The sequence below is a fragment of the Pocillopora damicornis genome, chromosome 9, assembly GCF_964200805.1.
Source record: "Pocillopora damicornis chromosome 9, jaPocDami1.2, whole genome shotgun sequence".
Classification (NCBI taxonomy): Eukaryota; Metazoa; Cnidaria; class Anthozoa; order Scleractinia; family Pocilloporidae; genus Pocillopora; species Pocillopora damicornis.
In genome coordinates this window covers 13,516,703-13,543,702 of record NC_142678.1, presented here as the reverse complement: position 1 = coordinate 13,543,702, position 27,000 = coordinate 13,516,703, and the positions used below count along the sequence as shown (strand labels likewise).

Here is a 27,000-nt window from a genome sequence, read left to right as displayed (position 1 = left end):
CACATCAATTGTTGAACAGTTTGCATTTTTGAGCGTTCACTTTAAGCGCTGATAGACCGTTATGGCACATGATTGTGCGGCTGCTCTCAGAGTCACATTTTTAAAACCACTCGAATTTCTTTGAGAAGTTGAAGTGTTTTAAAACCTCTCCGGAAAGGTTTAAAAGTTGTTCATACAGTCTACGATACATTTATTCACTAGCAGTATGATTTAGCTCTGTGATTTAGTGATTTTAACAGAAGCATTTGCAGAAATGAGGTCTGATTTCTCATTGCCACACACAAATTACTGAGGCTGATCAATATGGCCTTGGACGACGTAGGACCTGACTCGCTTTGCTCGCTGAATAATTCCAACTGCTTCGACTGCTGACACTGTGTACATGTTTCATGTTATCTTATTCATGACATATGACGTAACCGGCTTTGATAGGTATCGAATTACACTGACTGATTACAATTTTATGTTTCTACACGTATGGCTTGACTTGCTAGGAACAGGTTTTAGGCTGGATGATAAGTGGTAAGAAACAACAAAAGAGTGTCTCTTCAATTTCTGCTCCTGCTTCCCGCCCTCGTGTGGATCCCCTCTCCCGCCCTCTTCTGACCTCAATTTTCCCGAGCTCCTGTCTCTCTGTCTCCCTTTACGTTAGTGGTGCAAGGTATTCTTATCCAATAAATATCCTTCATTTGAAAAGAAGCACAGACTTTTCGTTGGTTACAACATCACAGGATTCAAACAATTTAATAAAATTCGGTGTTTATAGCTTCGTTAGCCAAGAACTTGAAAGAAAGATCGTCGAGATGTTCTCAAGTTGGTTGATTCCCAATGCGCGTGTGCGATGAATAAGTTGTATGGTAACCGGTCAAGTCGCCCGAAGTCATGTCGTCCGAAACCAGAGTCATATCGCCCGAAATTCATAGTCATGTCGCCCGAAATCCTAAGTCATGTCGCCCGAAATTTTATCGAGTGTTTAATCTTGAAGAAAAGTAACAATCGCAAGGAATAAACTCATAAAATGTTTTCGTCCGCTAACCTATACAAATATGAGGTTACAAAAAGACTCAAATATCGCTGTTCATTTCGGCGTTGTTCGTTGCTATGAACTAAACTGCTCATTCTACAATACAGATTGAAGAAAAGTAACAATCGCAAGGAATAAACTCGTAAAAATGTTTTCGTCCGCTAACCTATGCGAATATGAAGTAAAACAAAGACTCAAATATCGCTGTTCATTTCAGCGTTGTTCGTTGCTATGAACTAAACTGCTCATCCTATGGTGCAGATTCTAGTAATCATATGAGCAGAAATTACCTATCCCTACAAGCGATTTACGGGAACTAATGTGGCTCATATTTAAGGAAAATTCTTTCAAGTTGAATGAAAAGCACTTCGTACAAACTCGCGGCATTGCTTTGGGAATTTAAAATGGCAGTCGTTTTTTCCGTTATTTTCATGGCGGACCTTGAAAAACGATTGTTAGCAGCTAGTCCACTTAAACCACTCGTCCGAACTTTTGACAACGTAACAAAATGTGAAAAAACCGCAGGATTTAAGATCACCCCAATAACATAATATAATATATAATGGTAATTGAAGTGGAATGCAATTTGGTCTGAAACCATACGCGTGATTTGCCTTGAAATCACAAGTATAATTTTAGACCAAAACGTCACACTAAGTTCAATTACCACTTTATTTCATCTTTGTTGATATCATAAGATTTAGTCTCTGAAAACAAAGTGTCTCTTAATTCCCTGCAATTGGATTGATTTCTTTTAGACAAGTCCTGAAATTTGATTATTATATACTTTATCACTTCCATTTTGAAATCACAAGATTCACTCACTCGATACAAAATTTCTCTCATTTTCCTTCAATTCGATTGATTCTTTAAACAAGTCTTGAAATTTGATTGGTTGTTGTGTTTTAGTAGAGCGGTTTCATTGGCTGGGATAAAGATGCCATTTAGGGAATAAAATGGTGCGATTTATGAATAAATCGCACCGATCACGGAGAGTCAATCAGATTGCAAGGATCACAAGTGATTTTTAAATGAATTTAATGAAGGATTTTATTCCCCGAAATATCGCTTCAAAAAACGCCTTATTACAGTAAATACTATCGTTACCCCCGTTGAAGTCGGCGACATCTTTGCACAATTACGCAGCATCTTTAAAAACCAGATAATTTGGTCTCATTACCTGAGTTGATAATGTAAATTGGCTATTGAAAAAGTTTCTAAAGCAAACGTTCAGAGTGTTAATCCTTTTTCAGAGCGTCAGTCGGTAGAACTAAATTATCTTAATACACTAATAGTACAGTAATATACTTTCGACGCAGCATCGCCATTACCCCTTTTATTCATGTGTTATTTGAATATCAGGCATCCAGTACTGGACGGACTGTCTATCATGTAGTGGCTGGTAAGGAACATTCGAGGTTAAAAAACAAGTTACTAAATCGCGATCGAAACTTAAAACTTGCGATAGCGACCCAGTTAAAACTCGCGATCCCAACATATAACGCCCTATGCCGGAGAGAGGAAATGTGCACGAAAAGAAAGCGACATAAAACGGGATCAACGCCGAATCCGAGCGGTAAAACGACTCGCACTTTTCCCGTTTAAGTATGAGTCGGCTATAGATCCCCCGAAGAATACTTAATTTAAATGTATAAGCTCGCATGGTGCGCTTTTGTGCTTGCTTGGATTTTACAAATGACTTTCCTTTCCTTGTACTGGTTCGAGTGCTTTATACATGTTTTAATTGTTTTTGTCGAGAATGAACCAGGTCAGCCTCCCCCGCTCGACGTTACAAGTTGGATGGTGGATTTTAAGAGCATGCACAAGATCAATTCTTCTTACCCTATTTTACTTTTTTTTCAGTTTTTTCCTTTTTATCATTCGAAGGCTCGGCAGGTAAACCGTTTTGGAGACTTGAGTGCTTAGCTTATCCATATTTGTTTCTCAATGGCCATATTTCGGAATCTCTGCGTCGAAAATTTTCCTATGTACACATCGGAGTTTAACGAAAGATTTCATACAATTGTTTTCATTCGTTAAAATACTTGTGTTTTTTTATGTGTTTCACCACAGGCGGTCCAAGCTCACGTCTCGAGAAAAAGCCAACGATGAATTCATGAACGCGTCACGCGTTGTGTGACTCGTTGTTAAGTTACGGGAGGAACCGTTGAAAATTTGAACACGTTATAAGGAATAGTATGGGGAACGAAATATGGTCGATTTACAACGATAAATATTTCATCGTCTTTCGACATGGATAGCAGTGATGGTAAAGCAAGCTTAAAACAGCAGAAATCGCCAGAAACTACGACGTATACACAGGGCATGAGTAAGTTTTATTGATTTTACGTGTAAAATATTCATATTTCGAAATATTTATCGTTGTAAATCGACCATATTTCGTTCCCCATACTATGCCTTATAACGTGTTCAAATTTTCAACGGTTCCTCCCGTAACTTAACACCGAGTCACACAACGCGTGACGCGTTCATGAATTCATCGTTGGCTTCTTCTCGAGACGTGAGATTGGTCCGCCTGTGGTTTCACCATGAAATGCAGTGTTTTCATTCGTTATCAATCCCTAATAGTTATATCAATCAGCTTTTTTATACATAAATAGGCTAAAAAACTTGCAACAGATAGAATGTAATAAAAAGTTGTGTCAATCATGGAAATTGGATTTACAAGCATTAAAAAGTATTTACTGTTACATACTTTTGTTCAATATCATGAGTAATTCGGTGTTTAAAAATTATGAATAAAAAAATAATTATTTATAAGGTATCATCATCTCAACAATACCTTTATTTCCTTATTGCAGTTCTCTGAAGCTTTGGCTATAAATATTTCTGCTACAGAACTGCAAACAGAACTTCGATAGAGTGATGATTTTTTTAAACATTATATTCACGTTTACTCTGAACCCACACGGGTTAAAATGTCTCATGAACCTTACGTCTATTCTCACTTTTCGCTCTTTGTATACGTAAAATATGAACATGTACATTTCTATAACAAGAACAATTGCCGTTCGAAATGAACCAATTAAACGCTCAAGCATATCTATCCGAGCTTAAATTGAATCTGTTCAGATGAATCAACAGTTCATGAAGAACTCTCTTCTGAGGGCATGTCTCAATCGTGCAATGCGCATGTCGGTCCTGAATGCACTCTTTACCCTCCCCTCCGATACACACTGGCTGTTGATTAATATGAGGGAGGGAAGGTATGGTAGTTGTTGTCACAGTAAGCGGCCCTCTATCCTACACTAGTCAGATGTTCGATTTCATCCGAACTCTCGGCATCTACCGGGTTCGTTCAGAGGATGTGGCTGAGCTGGAAGACATCGGATGTAAAAAAAAGAATAAATTGAAATGAAGTGTAACAATTTCATGATATGTTGAGCTACGTATATTAGGTTATGTATGTTAGGCTATGTATCTTAGGCTATGCGAGTCCCGTTAAAATCGTTAAGGAATCAGTGCGGTGATGGGTTTGTTTTTCCAAGAAGAACGAGTAAAAATCATTTCCGGTGTCTGTCGCGTCAATCGTGTCGCCTTCGATGTCACACAAGCGATATGCAGCAGAGGGCTTCTACTCCTGGAGTGGCCCAATGTCGATACAGGAGAGGAGAAACTTGACTTACTGCATGACAGGAGACTGGCTCTATTACTACGTGAACAAGGTATGGAGCAGTGTGATCTATCATGGACAATTGGTCAGGATGGTGAAAAGGAGCACAGGATAAAAAATCCACTAGATATCGCTACTAACTCAAGCGGGCAATATATTGTAGCCGACTATGACTTGACAATCAAGGCGTTTGACAATAGTGGCAAATTTGTGAAGTGTTTCAGACTTCCTCCTTTTATTGATGACAATGGTAAAGAGCTATCTACGGAAAACTGGAAGGTTAAACTGGCGACAGACATAAACGACAACATTTATGTGCTGGTTGAAGAAAAGAATCATCAGCGTTGGATTTTTAAGTTCGATAAAGCCGCTGACCAGTATCACAAGTTTCGCGAGAGGACAATGGACCTCGAGTGCAATCTGTGTAAACTGTCAGTTAGTGATAGTGGCAAAGTGATGGTATTGAAAGGCAATTATACAAAGGACTATCATTTTGTGGATCTATACGAGACTGATGGCCAGTTTGTTTGCAGTTTTGGAGAACAAAATTTGAAGAGCCCGCGAGACATCAGCACTGTAAGTGATGGCAGAGTTATGGTGGTGGACCAAACGCCTTCCCATTGTGTACACATATTTAGCGAACTCGGTGATCATCTAAGTAAGTTTGATCTCAAAGGGTTTGTTCACTTTCCAAACATTGCATTTCACAGGGAAAGTCAACAAGTCGTCTTGGCTAGTACTGACGATGAAAAGGAGCTCCTTTGTATCGGAATATACACCAAAGATGGTGAGTTTGTACGAGGCGTTTTTATCTACAAAAGTGGCTATTTCCTGTATAAGATTGCAGTGAGCACTGAAGGACGCATTGCAGCTCTAGGACCTTCATACGTCAAGCTAGAGTCCGGCGTCATGGATTATAAAATAGGATATCGATTGATTGTTCTATAAAACAGATGCAAATGTTCTTGACTTGTTTCCACGTTCATTTTGCGGAATCAACTCAGGCCTGAGAAAATAACCTCCTTACTTTCTCTTGGTTTGGGCGTAAAGTTTTGAACAATCCTACTTTCAAGAGAGGTCTACTGCAAAGTGTATAATCTGATTTCGTCTTTTTTCTGGATTGTTTGCTATGTGGGTTTTCTTTTTTTCCTTAAGAAATTACTTATAAAACAGTTTAACACATAATACGTTTTAGGTAAGACACAGAATCATATACCTTGTTGGCGACGTTTTTATGCCACTTAGTCGAGTTTTTCACTTTATGTCTTTTTAGACCCTGAAACATACTCAAACGAATGTAATGTAGTTTCGGTTTTTCTTGGTGAACAAATCATATCAATGTAGGAATTTTTTTCTTTTGTAACAATCTCATTCATGGTTCTAGGCTAATCATCACTGACCCTCAACCTCATGATTTTAAGTATATTTTTTTCCAAGATGTGATTATTAATTCACGATTGTAGCTTCCAATCATTTTTTTATACCGAGATAAAACTAGCATGTAGCGGATATATTTGACTATTCTCATTTTTTGTCGGATGACGTGAGGTTATTGTAAGGAGAAGCTGAATGTGATTCCCTTCTGTTAGTGAAAGAGCTGATAGACAGTTTTCTTTGGGTATATGTGTATGATTTGATATTTTAATAAGCGTGTTCATAGACCCTGTATAATTTCAGCCGTGGCATTCACCGTAATGATTCGATTTAGCGCTCGGGGCGCTTATTTACTTTTGGTACCTCAAAGGAGGGCGCTCATTCGAGGCAAGGCGGTAATTATGGACAGGGCGCTTATCAAGGACAGGGCGCTTACCGATATTTCTTTTTTGGAAAAAGCAGAATGAGCAAAATAAAGCTTTAATGATTTTATTTGAAGAGAACCAAGAAGACTGGAAAAGGACTTGTTGTCTCTTGATCCTTCCTGACTAGAGCGACCAGCCTAGCAATCGCTGCCTTGCGTTCACCTTATTCTCTGTTTTCCCGTAGAGGGTCACATTTATGACGAGATCATTCGTTTGAAGGAACTGTGCACTCACGTGGACATAATATAAATGAAAGACTGAGACGAAGACCACTGTTTTTGCAATGAGGCTTTAAGTGAGAAATCAAAGGAAGATGAACCCCCACGGTTGATCTCAACAGTTCTATCACTAATGCAGAATAGGGGTAGCCTTTACTGCAGGCGTCTTATGAGGGCGAGTTAACGTTAACTAGCTCGCGATCGTTTATTCAACCGGTCATGTTTTGTTTGATGCAGGGAGGGGGGCGGGGAAATCTTCACTCTTCCGCCCCCACCCTCTTCTTATTTTTGACCATCGACCGCCCCCTTGGTACAAGTTTCTTTCCCTCCCCAGTCTTATAAACAGGTTTAGACCTTTATACCCTTAAAGTGACTAGCATCTAATTTCTCTTTACGGTATCAGCTCTGAATCACACATTAAGGTCTTGAGAATAAAGGAAATGGTCTCCAGGGAAGGAATCTTTTGATTAGCAAACAAATTCTCCTTGTCAGCACATTGGGAAATATATAAAGAATAGTGAGGAGAATTTTCATACTAATGTGAAAGGTTAAGCAGTTTGGCGAAAAAGTCGTAGAGCAGATTCCAGACCGTTGGGAAGACAGGTAAACTAAAACAATCCCCCTTCCAAGAGAACTTTAAATATTTTCCGCAGTTCTTGTCAACTGGGACAGAGTAAGAGGAATCTCGTAAATCTTCAGATGTCGTGTAACACCCACGTGTCATAAGACAGACCGCTGAAGTCAAGCTTTCTAATTTGAAATGATTGTTTACTGATACATGGATTCAAGTTCTTCAAATTATGGATGACGCTATATTCTTCTGTTCTATTTTTGAAATGATGGTTACTAATAAATTTACTTAGGTTCTTCAAATTGAGGTTAACTCCATATCCTCCTGTCCTCCTTTTGCGAAAAAAAATCGTGGGAATGAATTCTCATGGACATTTTTGAGATTTCCATATAACTCCTTTTCTGTTAAGTTTCTCCATCACTTAATCAACGATCCGTGTTTCCTTCGGATAAGACAGAATTTCCTTTAGAAGAAGCTCTTAATCGTGTAGGGGCGGTCAACAAACTCACATTAAAATCTCTGTACTATTTTAGGAATGTATGCATGACAAGCGATATGGCTACGAGATCATTATAAGTAGACAAAAGATTTTTATTCTTCTAACGCGTGTGCGAGATCGTTCTGATTGCAGAGAACGATTTCAGAGAACGCCGCCGAGTTTTCTCAAAAAAATGCGGAGGAACAAGAATTTGTTAGGATAAACGGCTTCGAATCCCGTTGGTCTGACTTTTCATCAGATACCGGCAATCTATCGTGGGTGGCAAGTACCACCTTTGATAAAGGGAAAGAGGTAAAGATGATAGGAACAGCAAGAATCTTATAGCACAAGTGAATAAAATGTAGGTTACAAATGGAAATGTAAACAAAGTTCCGTTTAGCGTGAATGCCTATAAGGGGGGCCGTAGAATAAAGTTTTCAATTGCAAGGAATGGGATTGCCAGTAAACCAAATAATTACGAAACGGGTAAACGATTAAATGAAAACACTTTTGATGATGCATTTCGGGAACAATTGATAAGGAGCTAACGTTCATTTTCCATTTAAAGCGTGAGCAGTGAGCGAAGCGAAGGCCTGCACCCACCCCCCGGCGTTATTTCCCACAAATGGCTCACAGGATCTTGGGTGAAAGAAAATTAGACTGAAATGGAGCACTCAAAACTATGGTTTGATCGCGTTCTGCAATTCGCAGTGTTTCGAAAGTTACCTGACTTATCAACAATTTAAGAGACGTACACTAAAATAGTAGGTTTTAACTGTAAGTCCGTATTGACAATCTTTCTATAATTTGCAGTTTTTGAACAGCTCAAAATTTAAAGACACGTCACAAAACATCTTTCAGCTATGAACGGCACCGTGCTATCGCGATACAAAGCCTAGTGAACGATTTCGATGACTTTAAAAGTCCACAAGGAAGGGAAAAAGTAGATGACAAATCTCTCTCAAGGATCACTTATAACATTACGAATACGTTGTGCAAATACTTGACTGCCACTCTGATTTGGGCAACGTTGGAGACTCCTTAACTAAGTGGAAAACCAAGTGAGTAGGTAAACAAGGAAATGAGGCTGATGATTGCTGAACCTAAAGCTGGCGAGATAACATCTCTATTGTATGTTAAGAAATATATTCTAATTACGAGAAAAGCTCAAATGATTTACAAATGATAACGACAAAGACGAAGGTAATGATTCAACCTTTCCCGCTTTTTTTTTCCAACGACTCAACGAGTCATTTTACGTCTTGAATGTGATCTAACAAATGAGGGCAAAATTCTGTTTCTTCAATTTATTTTACTTTCAAGCAACAGCTCCCTAGCAGGATACCTAAGTATTAACTGAACACCACATCAAAAATATCTTGAGCAGAGAGTTTCCGAGATGAAAACATCTTATCCATTATGGTCAACCTTATGCTCTCGTAACATCCAATCACTCGTGTATGTAAGAGCACTATGTCTGTTTTTATGTGTAAGTTAATACCCACATCATTTCCCTTTACCATTTCTTTAAAATAAAATATTAAACTTGAGAAAAAGGCTCTGTCAACCAGCTGATGTTCCTTATTAACTCTTCATCACTACCGTAAAACTTAAAACCTCGATTCAATATCCCGTACTTCAAAAGCTTAATGCAGTTATTTTTCAATTTTCAAAGACTGGCAAAAACAGAAGCTTCAATCAATCTTGGATTATTTTCTTGTGCTAGCGCCTTAATAGGAAAGTTCTAATTCTTCGTGTCCAGTAACCTTCTGCTTGCCGTCCCATCACAGCACTATATGCGGCATCATTAACGTTTAAAGCTGCTGGCTCATTAGTAAGATGTCATACTATTAATTCTTAACTTGATCACCTGCAATGCCTCTAAGGATGGCCAATCCTAAACCATCTTCATTTCCTAGAAAAGTGCTGCTGAGTTTTTCTATAACTCGGCAAACTAGCATTCAGTGGTTATCGTCTCTTGTAACGCGCATTTTAACGTTAAAAGAGAAAAGTATTTAAACCATCTTAGCTCCTCTAAAGACGGGTTTAAAAATCCTTTCAGTCACAATCCCTTTTCGACTAACAGCTGATTGAAGAGCCAGTTCTGTCATCCCGTACTACAAAAGGAGAACTGAAAAATATAGGCGCAGGCACCCTTACATAAATCAAATCTTTTCGACAGTCCTGTTTGAGTTAGATCAGTGAGTAATCTCAAAAACCGAACTTAAATATCAAAACTGTTTGTAAGTTACATTTGTTTGCTGTTGATGTTGTTCCGCATATTTTTTTCGTCAGTTTTTGAGATTATTCAGCGTCTTAAAATAAGAGGTATGCTTGAGCTAGAGAAGTAGAAGGATAACAGGATTTAGCACAAATACGTTTCTTCAGTTACCTTGAAGTAATAATATAAAAATTACGAAAAAGAAAAAAAACAATTACGTGAAAAGCGAGTGCTTTTTAATGGTCGGTTCGCCACCACAGAAATTATTTCTGTAAAAGTAAGTAAATTCAGGTAATTGTTTTAAAGATACGGCTTCCAGAATGCGAAAATAAGTAAGATGTAGCCTTTTAGAAAAATGGGCACGAACTTGTGAAACACCCTTTACACGAATATCCAGCTCAAACATCCTTCAGTGGTTCAAGTCCAGGTCAAGTCCAAGTGTAAATGAGTTTGAAGCTACTTGTGATGATTGTCAGCGGACAGAGCCTCCGGAATGTGAGGACTGGAACCTAGGGACGTCACAGAAAAGGGGGAATATAAACTTAATTCCAAAGAAATTTCACTGCAAAGTTGAAAAATCCTCACTTGCGAAGCGTCATACTGTAACATGCTGGTTTAAGATGTCGTAACAATAAGTTTGTAAAATTTAAAAAACGATCTCTGGCTAAAACTTTTAAAATACGAGCTTTCGGCTGTTTGCGCTACAGCCTTCAACGGGTAAAATGATAAAAAGGTAAGAAATACTAGGTGTGAAGTACAAAGTAAAAAATTAAAAATGCTGATAACTAAGAATGTTTGTTAAAAAGAATGTTGTATTGTCCGGGCAAAGGACAGGAATTGTTGTCCGCATTGGGAGTTAACTTGGAATGCCACGCTTCTAGTGTTTTTCTTGTTCTAAAACTGCCTTTGTCAATAATAGATGCATTATCAAAGTCTATTGCGTGACTATTGGCCCAGACGTGATTGGAAATTCTTGAGCCTTTTGCCGCGGTTTTCACATTTCTGAGGTGTTCTAGTTATCAAGATAGTTATCAGCATTTTTAATTTTTTACTTTGTACTTCACACCTAGTATTTCTTACCTTTTTATCATTTTACCCGTTGAAGGCTGTAGCGCAAACAGCCGAAAGCTCGTATTTTAAAAGTTTTAGCCAGAGATCGTTTTTTAAATTTTACAAGATGTTTTATCCTGGCTGCGGCCCCTCTATCTTTTCAAATAAGTTTGTAATTAGGTCGGGAAAAAAATATACAAACAAAGAAGGGTGAATCATTTTGGGAATGGGGAAAGTTATCAGAGATATTTTTCACAACTCAAAAATCTTGAGGGGCCTTTCAAGAGGGATCCATGGGGTACTACGGGCCAGGGATAGAATTTATCCTCAGGATGCATCCCTAATATTTGTCCCCGGAAACAGCTCATCTACGTACCAGTCTAATCCAGAATTCTCCCGCGGTTCTCCTTTCTTTTCTCGTGCGTCAGGTGCAGGGGTCCTTGCGCAAAAGAGTACACGTCGTAAGTCACGTTATCACTCAGCTCACGTTTTCCTCGGCCACTTGAAGGACATTTCATCGAGCATTTGGAACCTGGGTTGGTTGTACTGCATACAGTCACTTGGCAGTGGACGAAAACAAAGGGATGAGCACTAATGAACTTAAAGGCTTCCACGCTGAACCGCTGAGCACGAGAAGAAGGCGATGAATGATATTTCACTGTTACGTCACTTGGGCAGCTAAAGTGAAGCAAATTTCCCTGATCAAGGTGAAATTATGCCTAAGAATATCCTTAACAAAAGTTTTTTTTTTAACTTATGTTGTTGATCACCATGGAATTCAAGATTACGAAGTGTGTCCAATTTTACTTACTTGTCATTAACTATTAGTTGCTTAGGAAAACGTCTCAAGTGATCGCAAAAGGAGTAGAAATCAAGTGTCCAAGACAGTTACTACTAGACATACCCTTTCTTTATAAATTCATATTTCAGAGAATTCTTTTGATCCTGGGTGGGCGTGGCATAACATCGATCAGCTCTGACTGACAGCTTTTTGTCATCTGTTGCCACGGATACCTCAAAGAACAATCGTCTGTGCAGCCCCACAGCAACAGGGAAATCATCTTTCGTGTAAGGATTCACAAATGTCTTGTTATGAAACATTCTCAACGACAGTGTCAAGTTCCCTTTGGCCTTTTCACGGAGTTCAAATGTTGTTTTAATTGGCGTCCAACCAAGCGATGAAACTGTACCATGCATTGAGTAATAGCAGCTGAACTGCACTTTTATATCATGTAAGCGTGTCACGGCACTTTTAGTGGCCACGGGTATTATCAATGTGTTGGAGTAGATGATAGCTGTAGGTGTATACCTGCTGGCAGTTTTACAGCCCGTCAATGATGTTGTAACGCTAAGGTGGGTCCGTCCTTCTTTGCCTTTACATTTGGTGTCCAGGAGTCGAAGATTCTTTAAATCAAAACCTCGGAGGAGTGTCTTTGAGATGACAATGGTCATATTTTTATCGCCGCAGAAGACATTTACTCCAGAAGCTTTTAGTGGAAATATAAAATATACAAGAATAATAGTTTAATCATGTAAAATTTTAGAGTCTGATGGTATATACAATTTCGACTGGAAATATATATAAACAAAAAACAAAAACAAAAAACAAAAAAAACGGAAATGACTGATTTGAAACAAGTAAACAACATAGGCATGCGTAGCATGCAAGAGTCAATTTTTTTGCTGTGTAGGTTGAGAGAAGACAGTTTTTATCTAATGTTTTCATTTTTGTAACTGAAAAGAGCATCTTTCAAAAGAACAAAAATAACGCATTACTTCGCCTTAAGAAAAAGACAGAAAAAACCTAATTTATCTGAACTTCTATAGATATTTTCTGTTCTATTACCTAAATATTTCTAAGAAAAAATTAAATCGGTGCCACGCTTACTAATGTCTACTTTGCCGCCGTTGTTCGGTCTTATCACACAACGTCCTCCGTTTCCCATTGGAGAGAGAGCGCGTTGCGTGACGAGACCAAATAACCGTTGCGAAAGAGACTACGCTCACCGCCGTTCCTCTAACATAGAGAAAGTCAAAATTATTTGTCTACAGTAAGCTGCCTAAAAAATAAAATTCCGCGTAATTTCAGAACGAAAAGAAAACTGAAACTCTGTTGTTCCTTTATTAGGCCATGAGCAAAGATATATTGCGATCTCGAACAAGTGAAAATACACTGAACAAGAGAAAACAATAATATTTCAAAGAGGGCTCCTTGATTGGTCGTTGCCCATCTAGACTTTGCCCTGTGTGTGAAAAATATGTAATAAAATGCAGGTTGTTTTAAAAGGAATTAACACGCGATTGGGCTAAGTTCAAGGTAGCTAAAGGCGAATTTTATTCGTAGAAAAAGTCAAAACGCGGGAGTAATGGAAATGATGGAAACTAAAGGCCCACCTAAATGTGGGACAACAGAGCGGCACCACCAGACAATAGATTCTCATAGATTAGAGCCCAGCTGTTCTAAGGCCGATGAGCACGAACCCAGGGTTAAATTTTAATCTTGTATCTTTATTACTTTGTTCAAATGCCCTTTTGGATAATTTTCTCTATTCTTTTTAGAGCATCCTATCTTAAGATTGTACACAAATTACATTAAAATGAATTTTTTTTTAAAGCTTTCAGATTTGAAATCAGTTTTCACATTAACCCTGGGCTATCTTAACCCAGCTTTGAACAACCCGGCCCACGACTCACTACACTTTTTTTTTGGCTCTTGTGCGTGCAAGGTTAAGCAGCCCAGGCCAGCCCAGCTCATACCCACTCCCAGCACCGGCGTAAGAGCAGGTGGCAAGAGAGTGCTGATTTCGCACTTACTTCGCTGTAAGACAGATCAATGCCTTTGTTGAGATCCTCCCCTTTTGGGGGCAAAGCTAGCTTTTCTTTGATCGACAGAGTGGGCGTGCTTGCAAGAGCATTCTTGCTGACCACATTATCCATAAGATACATGCTATAGGCAAACGTTTTAGCAATACTAAAGTCCTTGAACTTGAGGGAAAACAAGCGGGTGGTAAAACTAAAGGCTTTCCTCATCCTGTCATAAATTTCCTGTTCCATGTTGCGGCCAGCCCAGGACTGACTGACCGGCCACAAAAGGATGACATTCTGGAATCTCCACTAAAGCTTAATAGCAACATTAATGACCAAAAAAAAAGTTCTAACATTTTACAATTTAGCGTTTCCTCCAGAATCCATATTTCACCATTACACTGGTAATCGAAATATCCACGTTTCAACCTTCCTTCCCTTCCTTTTCAGTGCCAAAACAAGTGTAAGACAACAATCATACCTGCTGAGCAACCATACAACTCCATTCTTAGTGATATATGACCATACCATGCGGTTGGTCGGAGTTTAATGTAGCGAGCTTTAATGGGTGGGTTTAACTGGTGATAAACAATGCTGTCCGCGTCTTTATTTCCTTTGAATACCTACAAATACAGGCAAGTACAATTAATAATCAGTTACCACAGTCACGCCATTCCTGCTGGATTATGCATGATTCTCCAATAGTTTTAACTACCTTCTGAAATCGTAGCGTGATTATTGCACTTAATGTAAACATGCAAGAGAAAGTCAAGGAACTCCAATTTTGCCGCAAAGCCAGGCTAGATATGTGGCATAATTAACTTTTTCCATAGTAGAATGCATGATCAAAGGCTTAGCCCCTTGTTACTAGCAGATGACTTAATTAAGAGCTACTTGCATCATATTATAACTGTTACCTCAGTCTATACTGTGAAGACATAAGGATATTTTTTTAACAGTTTTAAATCAAGTAACTGCTTCTACATTTACCTTAGGTGAACTCTGCCCTGGTACTTTATAGTAGTAAAAGTTCACTCCATCTTCACTGTACTGTAGTTTGTATGCTGTTACCCACTGGCTGTGAGCATTCCTTCCCTGTGTTGCTATACTTGTTAATTTGGTGTACCTGCCAAGAGCCACCTGTATCCATTGATTTCCATTATTCTTCCCAGCTGACCATCCTCCTTGCTTGCCTCCACCAGCCTTGAAGTTCAATCTTCCCTGGATTGCTGCATGATTTCTATCCCACTCTGAAGATGCAGTGACTTGAGAGTTTTTAATGCGTCCACTTTCCAAACCAAGAGATGCTGAACACTCTTTACAGAAATAAAGAAGGAAAAAAAACAGTTTATTTGTATGTGTTACGTACTGAGGTATGAAGGTATGTTTGAGGGTAGGTACATATAGTTCTATTGAAAATTTAAAAGTTACACAAAATTTGGATCAAGGAGAAATTTTCTATGTATGTCATAATGCAGCATCTAACAATCTAGAGATTCTTGCCATATCCATGTTTCAGCATTATACTAGTTATAATCAAAACATGTGTTTCACCCTTCCATTTTTAAGTGCCAAATAAGTTTATGTAAGACAACAATCATACCTGCTGAGCAACCATACAGCTCCATCCTTAGTGATATATGACCATACCATGCTGTTGGTCGAAGTTTGATGTAGCGAGCTTTGATGGGTGGGTTTAACTGGTGATAAACAATGCTGTCTCTGTCTTTATTTCCTTTGAATACCTACAAATACATGCAAGTAAAATTAATAATCAGTTAACACAGTCATGTCATTTTTTATGTCAGTTTCAACGTACATTTAAAATTGCAACATGTTGATTGCACTTGTTGTAAATATCCAAGAGAAAGTCAAAGGCTAGATATGTGGCATAATTAATTTTTTTTAGCTCCTTGGTATTTGCAGATGACTTAATTATGAAATACTTGCAACATATTATAACTGTTACCTCAGTCTATACTGTGAAGACATAAGGATATGTTTTTAACAGTTTTAAACCAAGTAACTGCTTGTACATTTACCTTAGGTGAACTCTGTCCCAGTACTTTATAGTAGTAAAAGTTCACTCCATCTTCACTGTACTGCAGTTTGTATGCTGTTACCCACTGGCTGTGAGCATTTCTTCCCTGTGTTGCTATACTTGTTAATTTGGTGTAACTGCCAAGAGCCACCTGTATCCATTGATTTCCATTATTCTTCCCAGCTGACCATCCTCCATGCTTGCCTCCACCAGCCTTGAAGTTCAATCTTCCCTGGATTGCTGCATGATTTCTATCCCATTCTGAAGATGCAGTGACCTGAGCGTCTTTAATGCGTCCACTCTCCAAACCAAGAGGTGCCAAACATTCTTTACAGAAATACAGAAGGTAAAAGAACAGTCTATGTGTATGTGTTTATGTACTGAGGTATGTAGGTATGTTTGAGGGTAGGTACATACAGTTCCAGTAAAAATTAAAAAATTACACAAAATTTGGATCAAGCAGAAATGTTCTACACACCTCAATATGTAGTATCTAACAATCTACAATTTTTTGTTATATCCATTTCAGCATTATACTGTTTATAATCAAAACATGTGTTTCACCCTTCCATTTTTCAGTGCCAAATAAGTTCATATAAGACAACAATCATACCTGCTGAGCAACCATACAGCTCCATCCTTAGTGATATATGACCATACCATGCTGTTGGTCGAAGTTTGATGTAGCGAGCTTTGATGGGTGGGTTTAACTGGTGATAAACAATGCTGTCTCTGTCTTTATTTCCTTTGAATACCTACAAATACATGCAAGTAAGATTAATAATCAGTTACCACAGTCATGCCATTTTAAAAGGTAGTTTAAACTTACATTTAAAATTATAACATGTTGATTGCACTAGCTGTAAATATGCAAGAGAAAATCAAAGGCTAGATATGTGGCATAATCAACTTTTTTCATAGTAGACTGCATGATCAGGGGCTTAGCTCCTTGGTATTTGTAGTTGACTTAATTATGAAATACTTGCAACATATTATAACTGTTACCTCAGTCTATACTGTGCAGACATACAGATATATTTTTAACAGTTTTAAACCAAGTAACTGCTTCTACATTTACCTTAGGTGAACTCTGTCCTGGTACTTTATAGTAGTAAAAGTTCACTCCATCTTCACTGTACTGTAGTTTGTATGCTGTTACCCACTGGCTGTGAGCATTCCTTCCCTGTGTTGCTATACTTGTTAATTTGGTGTACCTGCCAAGAGCCACCTGTATCCATTGATTTCCATTATTCTTCCCAGCTGACCATCCTCCTTGCTTGCCTCCACCAGCCTTGAAGTTCAATCTTCCCTGGATTGCTGCATGATTTCTATCCCACTCTGAAGATGCAGTGACTTGAGAGTTTTTAATGCGTCCACTTTCCAAACCAAGAGGTGCTGAACATTCTTTACAGAAATAAAGAAGGAAAAAAAAACAGTTTATTTGTATGTGTTACGTACTGAGGTATGAAGGTATGTTTGAGGGTAGGTACATATAGTTCTATTGAAAACTTAAAAGTTACACAAAATTTGGATCAAGGAGAAATTTTCTATGTATGTCATAATGCAGCATCTAACAATCTAGAGATTCTTGCCATATCCATGTTTCAGCATTATACTAGTTATAATCAAAACATGTGTTTCACCCTTCCATTTTTAAGTGCCAAATAAGTTTATGTAAGACAACAATCATACCTGCTGAGCAACCATACAGCTCCATCCTTAATGATATATGACCATACCATGCTGTTGGTCGAAGTTTGATGTAGCGAGCTTTGATAGGTGGGTTTAACTGGTGATAAACAATGCTGTCTCTGTCTTTATTTCCTTTGAATACCTACAAATACATGCAAGTAAAATTAATAATCAGTTACCACAGTCATGTCATTTTTTATGTCAGTTGCAACTTACATTTAAAATTGTAACATGTTGATTGCACTTGTTGTAAATATCCAAGAGAAAGTAAAAGGCTAGATATGTGGCATAATTAATTTTTTTTAGCTCCTTGGTATTTGCAGATGACTTAATTATGAAATACTTGCAACATATTGTAACTGTTACCTCAGTCTATGCTGTGCAGACATAAGGATATGTTTTTAACAGTTTTAAACCAAGTAACTGCTTGTACATTTACCTTAGGTGAACTCTGTCCCGGTACTTTGTAGTAGTAGAAGGTCACTCCATCTTCACTGTACTGCAGTTTGTATGCTGTTACCCACTGGCTGTGAGCATTTCTTCCCTGTGTTGCTATACTTGTTAATTTGGTGTAACTGCCAAGAGCCACCTGTATCCATTGATTTCCATTATTCTTCCCAGCTGACCATCCTCCATGCTTGCCTCCACCAGCCTTGAAGTTCAATCTTCCCTGGATTGCTGCATGATTTCTATCCCATTCTGAAGATGCAGTGACCTGAGCGTCTTTAATGCGTCCACTCTCCAAACCAAGAGGTGCCAAACAGTCTTTACAGAAATACAGAAGGTAAAAGAACAGTCTATGTGTATGTGTTTATGTACTGAGGTATGTAGGTATGTTTGAGGGTAGGTACATACAGTTCCAGTAAAAATTAAAAAATTAGACACAATTTGGATCAAGCAGAAATGTTCTACACACCTCATCATGTAGCATCTAACAATCTACAGTTTCTTGTTATATCCATTTCAGCATTATACTGGTTATAATCAAAACATGTGTTTCACCCTTCCATTTTTCAGTGCCAAATAAGTTCATATAAGACAACAATCATACCTGCTGAGCAACCATACAGCTCCATCCTTAGTGATATATGACCATACCATGCTGTTGGTCGAAGTTTGATGTAGCGAGCTTTGATGGGTGGGTTTAACTGGTGATAAACAATGCTGTCTCTGTCTTTATTTCCTTTGAATACCTACAAATACATGCAAGTAAAATTAATAATCAGTTACCACAGTCATGTCATTTTTTATGTCAGTTGCAACTTACATTTAAAATTGTAACATGTTGATTGCACTTGTTGTAAATATCCAAGAGAAAGTTAAAGGCTAGATATGTGGCATAATTAATTTTTTTTAGCTCCTTGGTATTTGCAGATGACTTAATTATGAAATACTTGCAACATATTATAACTGTTACCTCAGTCTATACTGTGCAGACATAAGGATATGTTTTTAACAGTTTTAAACCAAGTAACTGCTTGTACATTTACCTTAGGTGAACTCTGTCCTGGTACTTTGTAGTAGTAGAAGGTCACTCCATCTTCACTGTACTGCAGTTTGTATGCTGTTACCCACTGGCTGTGAGCATTCCTTCCCTGTGTTGCTATACTTGTTAATTTGGTGTACCTGCCAAGAGCCACCTGTATCCATTGATTTCCATTATTCTTCCCAGCTGACCATCCTCCATGCTTGCCTCCACCAGCCTTGAAGTTCAATCTTCCCTGGATTGCTGCATGATTTCTATCCCATTCTGAAGATGCAGTGACCTGAGCGTCTTTAATGCGTCCACTCTCCAAACCAAGAGGTGCCAAACATTCTTTACAGAAATACAGAAGGTAAAAGAACAGTCTATGTGTATGTGTTTATGTACTGAGGTATGTAGGTATGTTTGAGGGTAGGTACATACAGTTCCAGTAAAAATTAAAAAATTAGACACAATTTGGATCAAGCAGAAATGTTCTACACACCTCATTATGTAGTATCTAACAATCTACAGTTTCTTGTTATATCCATTTCAGCATTATACTGGTTATAATCAAAACATGTGTTTCATCCATCCATTTTTCAGTGCCAAATAAGTTCATATAAGACAACAATCATACCTGCTGAGCAACCATACAGCTCCATCCTTAGTGATATATGACCGTACCATGCTGTTGGTCGAAGTTTGATGTAGAGAGCTTTGATGGGTGGGTTTAACTGGTGATAAACAATGCTGTCTCTGTCTTTATTTCCTTTGAATACCTACAAATACATGCAAGTAAAATTAATAATCAGTTACCACAGTCATGTCATTTTTAATGTCAGTTTCAACTTGCATTTATTAGTCAACTGAGTATCTTTCCTTCGTCTGAAGAACTTACATGGCCAACTAAATATGTTTCTGATAACAAGATACATCATTCAATAACTCGACTTAATGCATGTATGAAGCTGCTTCGGCTAATATATTTCACCACATATGCTTGTGCTGCCAGTTGCATTGTTCTCTGTGGTGATGTGGAGCTTAGTCCTGGACCTATTGCAGTTAGCGATACACCAAAGTGTCCTCTCTGTCTCAAAATTACAAAAACAGATGATGCTTGTCTTCCCTGTACTTCATGCAAGAAGGATTTTCATCTAATGAGTCTTGGTCCTGATTTTGACTCTTCGGGCCACTGTCATATGAGCAGCTCTGATAACAACATGTCACTCGATGATCTTGGTGAAGATGAGATTGATCTTCCTTTAAAACTTCAAGAAATTGTCAATAATCGTGGCTTGAAATTGATACATCAGAACATTTAAAGCCTACCATGGAAAATCAACCAACTACGCCTTCTGTTAAGCAAACTCAAATCTAGTATTCACATCTTTGGGCAGACTGAAACTTGGTGAAAGCACTCAATTCCTGACAATGAATTATCAATTCCTGGTTATAAACTGTTTAGAAAGGACAGACAGGGGAAAGGTGGAGGCGTAGCAATATGTTCGCAATGATGTTATGGTTGACAGAAGAGAAGACCTTGAAAGGCCTGACATAGAAGGCCTTTGGCTTGAAGTTTCCCTTCCAAAGTCGCGTAGTTTACTAACCAGTTGTTTATACCAACCTCCAAACTCATCTAACCACTATGATAAAGGTTTCTGTTCAAAAATGAATAACACTCTGAACACTGCTGTCTCAAAGGGTCAAGAAGTGCTTTTACTTGGAGATTGGAACACCGACTTTGCATCAAAATGCTCAACTATCCCAGAATGTAACCAACTTAAATCTTTATTTATATTGTTGCAGTTTACTCAAATAATCAAGGAGCCTACAAGAGTCACTGCAGAATCTAGAACTATGATTGATCTGATTGCTACAAACCATCCACAAAACATTAAAGACTCTGGGGTCGTCACCGGTACTAGCTTAAGCGATCATGAAATGTCTTTCTGTGTCAGAAAGATAAATTGGAAAAAGACTCCATAACAACTTAAAACATTTCGAAATTATGCAAATTACGACCCAGATAAATTCCTTGAGGACTTGAAAAACACAGACTTCAATCTCCCGAGTGAAAACGTTAACAATAAGGACGTTAATGAGCTTTGGCAGTCCTTCAAAGATAAGTTTACCAACATAGCAGAACGTCACACCCCACTATTGTAAAACGCGTTAAGGGCTTAAACAATTATTTCCTTGGCTCAATACTTCTATCAAACGTCAAATGAGACAAAGGGATTATTTACAGAAAAAAGCTCACACCACAGGACTTCCCTCAGACTGAAAAGATACCACTTACAAAGAAATTGAGTTACCAATTTAATCAGAAAGGAAAAGGAAAACTACAATCGAAGGCTGATCAACGAGAATGCTGGCGATCCCAACTCATTCTGGTGAACAGTTAAGAAAATCCTGCTCTCCGAAAGCAAAGAACCATCACCAAAACTCAAAAGTTGATGGTCAAGTAATAACTGAAAAAAGCTCAATTGCAAATTCTTTCAACAATGTCTTTGTAAATACAGCTATCAACCTTTGCAAATCATTTATAAATGCTGCATCGAACCTCTCGTCAAGTATATCTTTAACAAAAGCTACAAACTCTACTTTTCTGTTTACAAATATTTCTCAATCTACTGTTCTGTCTGAAATCCAACCACTTAAATCAGGCAAAGCTGTGGGCTTAGATAATATTCCACCAAGACTTCTAAAGGACACTTCTGCAATAGTCACTAAACCTATTACAGCAATAATTAATGCTTCACTGTCAGTCTCAGAGCAAAGTTCCAGACGACTGGAAAGCTGCTTATGTTATTCCATTATTTAAGAAAGGGAGGAAAGACAATGTTGACAATTATCACCCCATATCTATCTTACCTGCAATATCAGAGTTACTTGAATGAGTGGTGCATACTCAACTGGTAAGTTATTTACAAGAAAACCATCTACTTAGCCCATTCCAATGTGGATTTTGCAAACAACACTCAACAACATTTGCAGCTCTGTCCTTCGTGGACACAATCCAGCAAAATATTGATCAGGGTTTTATGATGGGAGCAGTTTTTATGGACTTGCGTAAGGCATTTGATACAATAGATCATTCTATTTTGTTGAGAAAACTGCACTTTCTTGGAATCAAAGGCAAAGAGCGAAACTGGTTTGAAAATTATCTGTCTGGCCACACCCAAGTTGTTGGCATTGGTGGTGCCTCGTCTGATTCTCTACACATAACATCTGGTGTTCCACAATGTTCCATATTAGACTCTCTACTCTTTGTTATTCTTATCAACGATTTGCCCCTCTGCATTAAGATTTGTAATATGCTTATGTACGCAGATGATACGTTCTGTTTTGTGCTGGATATAACTCTAAAGTCATCGAAGACAGTCTGAATGAGGGCCTGAATACAATGGGTGAATGGCTTCAAGTGAACAGCTTGTTTCTAAATACTACCAAGACTGAAGCCATGCTATTTGGAATTCATTCTAAACTGTCCAAACATTAAGACTTTGATATTACTTTTCATGGACAAAGTTTAAAACGGGTAAACATATTCACTTATCTTGGTATTATATTTGATGAGACTATTTCTTGGGCTCCCCACATTCAGCACATTTTATCTAAAGCTAAGAAAAGATTAGGTATGCTATCTCTATTATGAAGAGATTTAACTTGTCATGCTGCCAACAATTTATATCTATCATTTATCTGTCCAATTTTTGACTATGGCAACACTGTATGGAACTGTTGTGGAGTGGGCAATGCCAGACTGCTGGATAATTTTCAAAGAAGGGCATCCAAAATTGTTTCAATATCTATGGATAGTGACAAAGCTTTAATAGATCTTAAATGGCCTGAGTTACAGTCGAGAAGAGACGAACATACTTTTAAATTAGTTAATAAATGCATTTCTGGTAACTGTCCTCAATTTTTTAAGCAATATTTCAATTTTAATAATACCAGAACAAGACAGAGAAATTTACTTCATTTGCCTTGCGTTAGAACTGAAACAGCCAAGAAATCTTTTTATTATCATAGATGAGTTGTTTATAATATTCAAGTTAATTAGAATTTTTTATAATATTTTATTTCGACTAGATTCTTATTGTTTTGTGTGTATTTATAGATTTTTATACCACTCTATATATATAGATTTTTATAGTATTGTTCGATATTTAGATAGCACATAAATTATTAGTCTTGCCGCTGTTATTATTATTGGTAGTATTATTTATATTGACTTTAGCATTATGCATTTGATTTATTTTATGATCCTATTCACCAGGGCTCCTCTTGATAGCAGAGCTGTACTTTCTGATGGGACTACCCTGGTGTGGGGATTGTTATTTATTTTAAATAAAAGGGGTCATTATACATTTAAAATTATAACATGCTGATTGCACTAGCTGTAAATATGCAAGAGAAAATCAAGAAACTTCAATTTTGAATGCCAGGCTAGATATGTGGCATAATCAACTTTTTCCATAGTAGAATGCATGATCAGGGGCTTAGCTCCTTGGTATTTGCAGATGACTTAATTAAGAAATACTTGCAACATATTATAACTGTTATCTCTATACTGCACAGACATAAGGATATGTTTTTAACAGTTTTAAACTAAATAACTGCTTCTACATTTACCTTAGGTGAACTCTGTCCTGGTACTTTATAGTAGTAGAAGTTCACTCCATCTTCACTGTACTGCAGTTTGTATGCTGTTACCCACTGGCTGTGAGCATTTCTTCCCTGTGTTGCTATACTTGTTAATTTGGTGTAACTGCCAAGAGCTACCTGTATCCATTGATTTCCATTATTCTTCCCAGCTGACCATCCTCCTTGCTTGCCTCCACCAGCCTTGAAATTCAATCTTCCCTGGATTGCTGCATGATTTCTATCCCATTCTGAAGATGCAGTGACCTGAGCATCTTCAATGCGTCCACTCTCCAAACCAAGAGGTGCCGAACATTCTTTACAGAAATACAGAAGGTAAAGGAACAGTTTATGCCTATGTATTTATTTACTGAGGTATGCAGGTATGTTTGAGGGTAGGTACATACAGTTCTATTAAAAAGTTAAAAGTTACACAAAATTTGGATTAAGGAGAAATTTTTTTGTATGTCATAATGTAGCATCTAACAATATACCGTTTCTTGTTATATCCATTTCAGCATTATACTGGTTATAATCAAAACATGTGTTTCACCCTTCCATTCTTAAGAGCCAAATATTTTCATGTAAAACAACAATCCTACCTGCTGAGCAACCATACAGCTCCATCCTAAGTGATATATGACCGTACCATGCTGTTGGTCGAAGTTTGATGTAGTGAGCTTTGATGGGTGGGTTTAACTGGTGATAAACAATGCTGTCTCTGTCTTTATTTCCTTTGAATACCTACAAATACATTCAAGTAAAATTAATAATCAGTTACCACAGTCATGCCATTTTAAAAAGGTAGTTTAAACTTACATTTAAAATTATAACATGTTGATTGCACTAGCTGTAAATATGCAAGAGAAAGTTGAGAAACTCCAATTTTGAATGCCAGGCTAGATATGTGGCATAATTAACTTTTTCCATAGTAGAATGCATGATCAGGGGCTTAGCCCCTTGGTATTTGCAGATGACTTAATTAAGAAATACTTGCAACATATTATAACTGTTACCTCTATACTGAGCAGACATAAGGATATGTTTTTAACAGTTTTAAACCAAATAACTGCTTCTACATTTACCTTAGGTGAACTCTGTCCCGGTACTTTGTAGTAGTAGAAGGTCACTCCATCTTCACTGTACTGCAGTTTGTATGCTGTTACCCACTGGCTGTGAGCATTCCTTCCCTGTGTTGCTATACTTGTTAATTTGGTGTAACTGCCAAGAGCCACCTGTATCCATTGATTTCCATTATTCTTCCCAGCTGACCATCCTCCATGCTTGCCTCCACCAGCCTTGAAGTTCAATCTTCCCTGGATTGCTGCATGATTTCTATCCCATTCTGAAGATGCAGTGACCTGAGCATCTTTAATGCGTCCACTCTCCAAACCAAGAGGTGCCGAACATTCTTTACAGAAATAAAGAAGGTAAAAGAACAGTTTATGTGTATGTGTTTATGTACTGAGATACGTAGGTATGTTTCAGGGTAGGTACATACAGTTCTAGTAAAAATTAAAAAATTACACAAAATTTGGATCAAGCAGAAATGTTCTACACACCTCATTATGTAGTATCTAACAATCTACAGTTTCTTGTTCTATCCATTTCAGCATTATACTGGTTTTTAATCAAAACATGTGTTTCATCCATCCATTTTTCAGTGCCAAATAAGTTCATGTAAGACAACAATCATACCTGCTGAGCAACCATACAGCTCCATCCTTAGTGATATATGACCATACCATGCTGTTGGTAGAAGTTTGATGTAGCGAGCTTTGATGGGTGGGTTTAACTGGTGATAAACAATGCTGTCTCTGTCTTTATTTCCTTTGAATACCTACAAATACATGCAAGTAAAATTAATAATCAGTTACCACAGTCATGCCATTTTAAAAGGTAGTTTAAACTTACATTTAAAATTATAACATGGTGATTGCACTAGCTGTAAATATGCAAGAGAAAATCAAGAAACTTCAATTTTGAATACCAGGCTAGATATGTGGCATAATTAACTTTTTCCATAGTAGAATGCATGATCAGTGGCTTAGCTCCTTGGTATTTGCAGATGACTTAATTATGAAATACTTCCAACATATTATAACTGTTACCTCAGTCTATACTGTGCAGACATACAGATATGTTTTTAACAGTTTTAAACCAAGTAACTGCTTCTACATTTACCTTAGGTGAACTCTGTCCTGGTACTTTATAGTAGTAAAACTTCACTCCATCTTCACTGTACTGTAGCTTGTATGCTGTTACCCACTGGCTGTGAACATTCCTTCCCTGCGTTGCTATACTTGTTAATTTAGTGTAACTGCCAAGAGCCACCTGTATCCATTGATTTCCATTATTCTTCCCAGCTGACCATCCTCCTTGCTTGCCTCCACCAGCCTTGAAGTTCAATCTTCCCTGGATTGCTGCATGATTTCTATCCCACTCTGAAGATGCAGTGACTTGAGAGTCTTTAATGCGTCCACTTTCCAAACCAAGAGGTGCTAAACATTCTTTACAGAAATAAAGAAGGAAAAAAAAACAGTTTATTTGTATGTGTTTATGTACTGAGGTATGTAGGTATGTTTGAGGGTAGGTACATATAGTTCTATTGAAAATTTAAAAGTTACAAAAAATTTGGATCAAGCAGAAATTTTCTATGTATGTCATAATGTAGCATCTAACAATCTAGAGATTCTTGCCATATCCATGTTTCAGCATTATACTAGTTATAATCAAAACAATCATGTTTCACCCTTCCATTTTTAAGTGCCAAATAAGTTCATGTAAGACAACAATCATACCTACTGAGCAACCATACAGCTCCATCCTTAGTGATATATGACCATACCATGCTGTTGGTCGAAGTTTGATGTAGCGAGCTTTGATGGGTGGGTTTAACTGGTGATAAACAATGCTGTCTCTGTCTTTATTTCCTTTGAATACCTACAAATACATGCAAGTAAAATTAATAATCAGTTACCACAGTCATGTCATTTTTTATGTCAGTTTCAACTTACATTTAAAATTGTAACATGTTGATTGCACTTGTTGTAAATATCCAAGAGAAAGTCAAAGGCTAGATATGTGGCATAATTAATTTTTTTTAGCTCCTTGGCATTTGCAGATGACTTAATTATGAAATACTTGTAACATATTATAACTGTTACCTCAGTCTATACTGTGCAGACAAAAGGATATGTTTTTAACAGTTTTAAACCAAGTAACTGCTTCTACATTTACCTTAGGTGAACTCTGTCCCGGTACTTTGTAGTAGTAGAAGGTCACTCCATCTTCACTGTACTGCAGTTTGTATGCTGTTACCCACTGGCTGTGAGCATTCCTTCCCTGTGTTGCT

At 37.6% G+C, this 27,000-nt stretch overlaps 2 protein-coding genes across 2 annotated transcripts; one reads left to right on the top strand and one right to left on the bottom strand.

Annotated features, from left to right (window-relative positions):
• Positions 1-3,277: 3,277 nt before the first annotated feature.
• LOC149040253 (uncharacterized) lies at positions 3,278-6,781 on the top strand. Its single transcript, XM_089183086.1, has 2 exons — positions 3,278-3,293; positions 4,501-6,781. The coding sequence occupies exons 1-2, from the start codon at positions 3,278-3,280 to the stop codon at positions 5,604-5,606; spliced, it is 1,122 nt and encodes a 373-aa protein (XP_089039212.1). The 3' UTR covers positions 5,607-6,781.
• A 2,235-nt stretch (positions 6,782-9,016) lies between these two features.
• On the bottom strand, positions 9,017-14,419 carry LOC149040252 (ZP domain-containing protein-like). The gene is made up of 4 exons (XM_089183027.1): positions 14,282-14,419; positions 11,900-12,482; positions 11,372-11,673; positions 9,017-10,454 (listed from the first exon to the last, which is right to left on the bottom strand). The coding sequence occupies exons 1-3, from the start codon at positions 14,304-14,306 to the stop codon at positions 11,376-11,378; spliced, it is 906 nt and encodes a 301-aa protein (XP_089039153.1). The 5' UTR covers positions 14,307-14,419; the 3' UTR covers positions 9,017-10,454; positions 11,372-11,375.
• Positions 14,420-27,000: the final 12,581 nt, after the last annotated feature.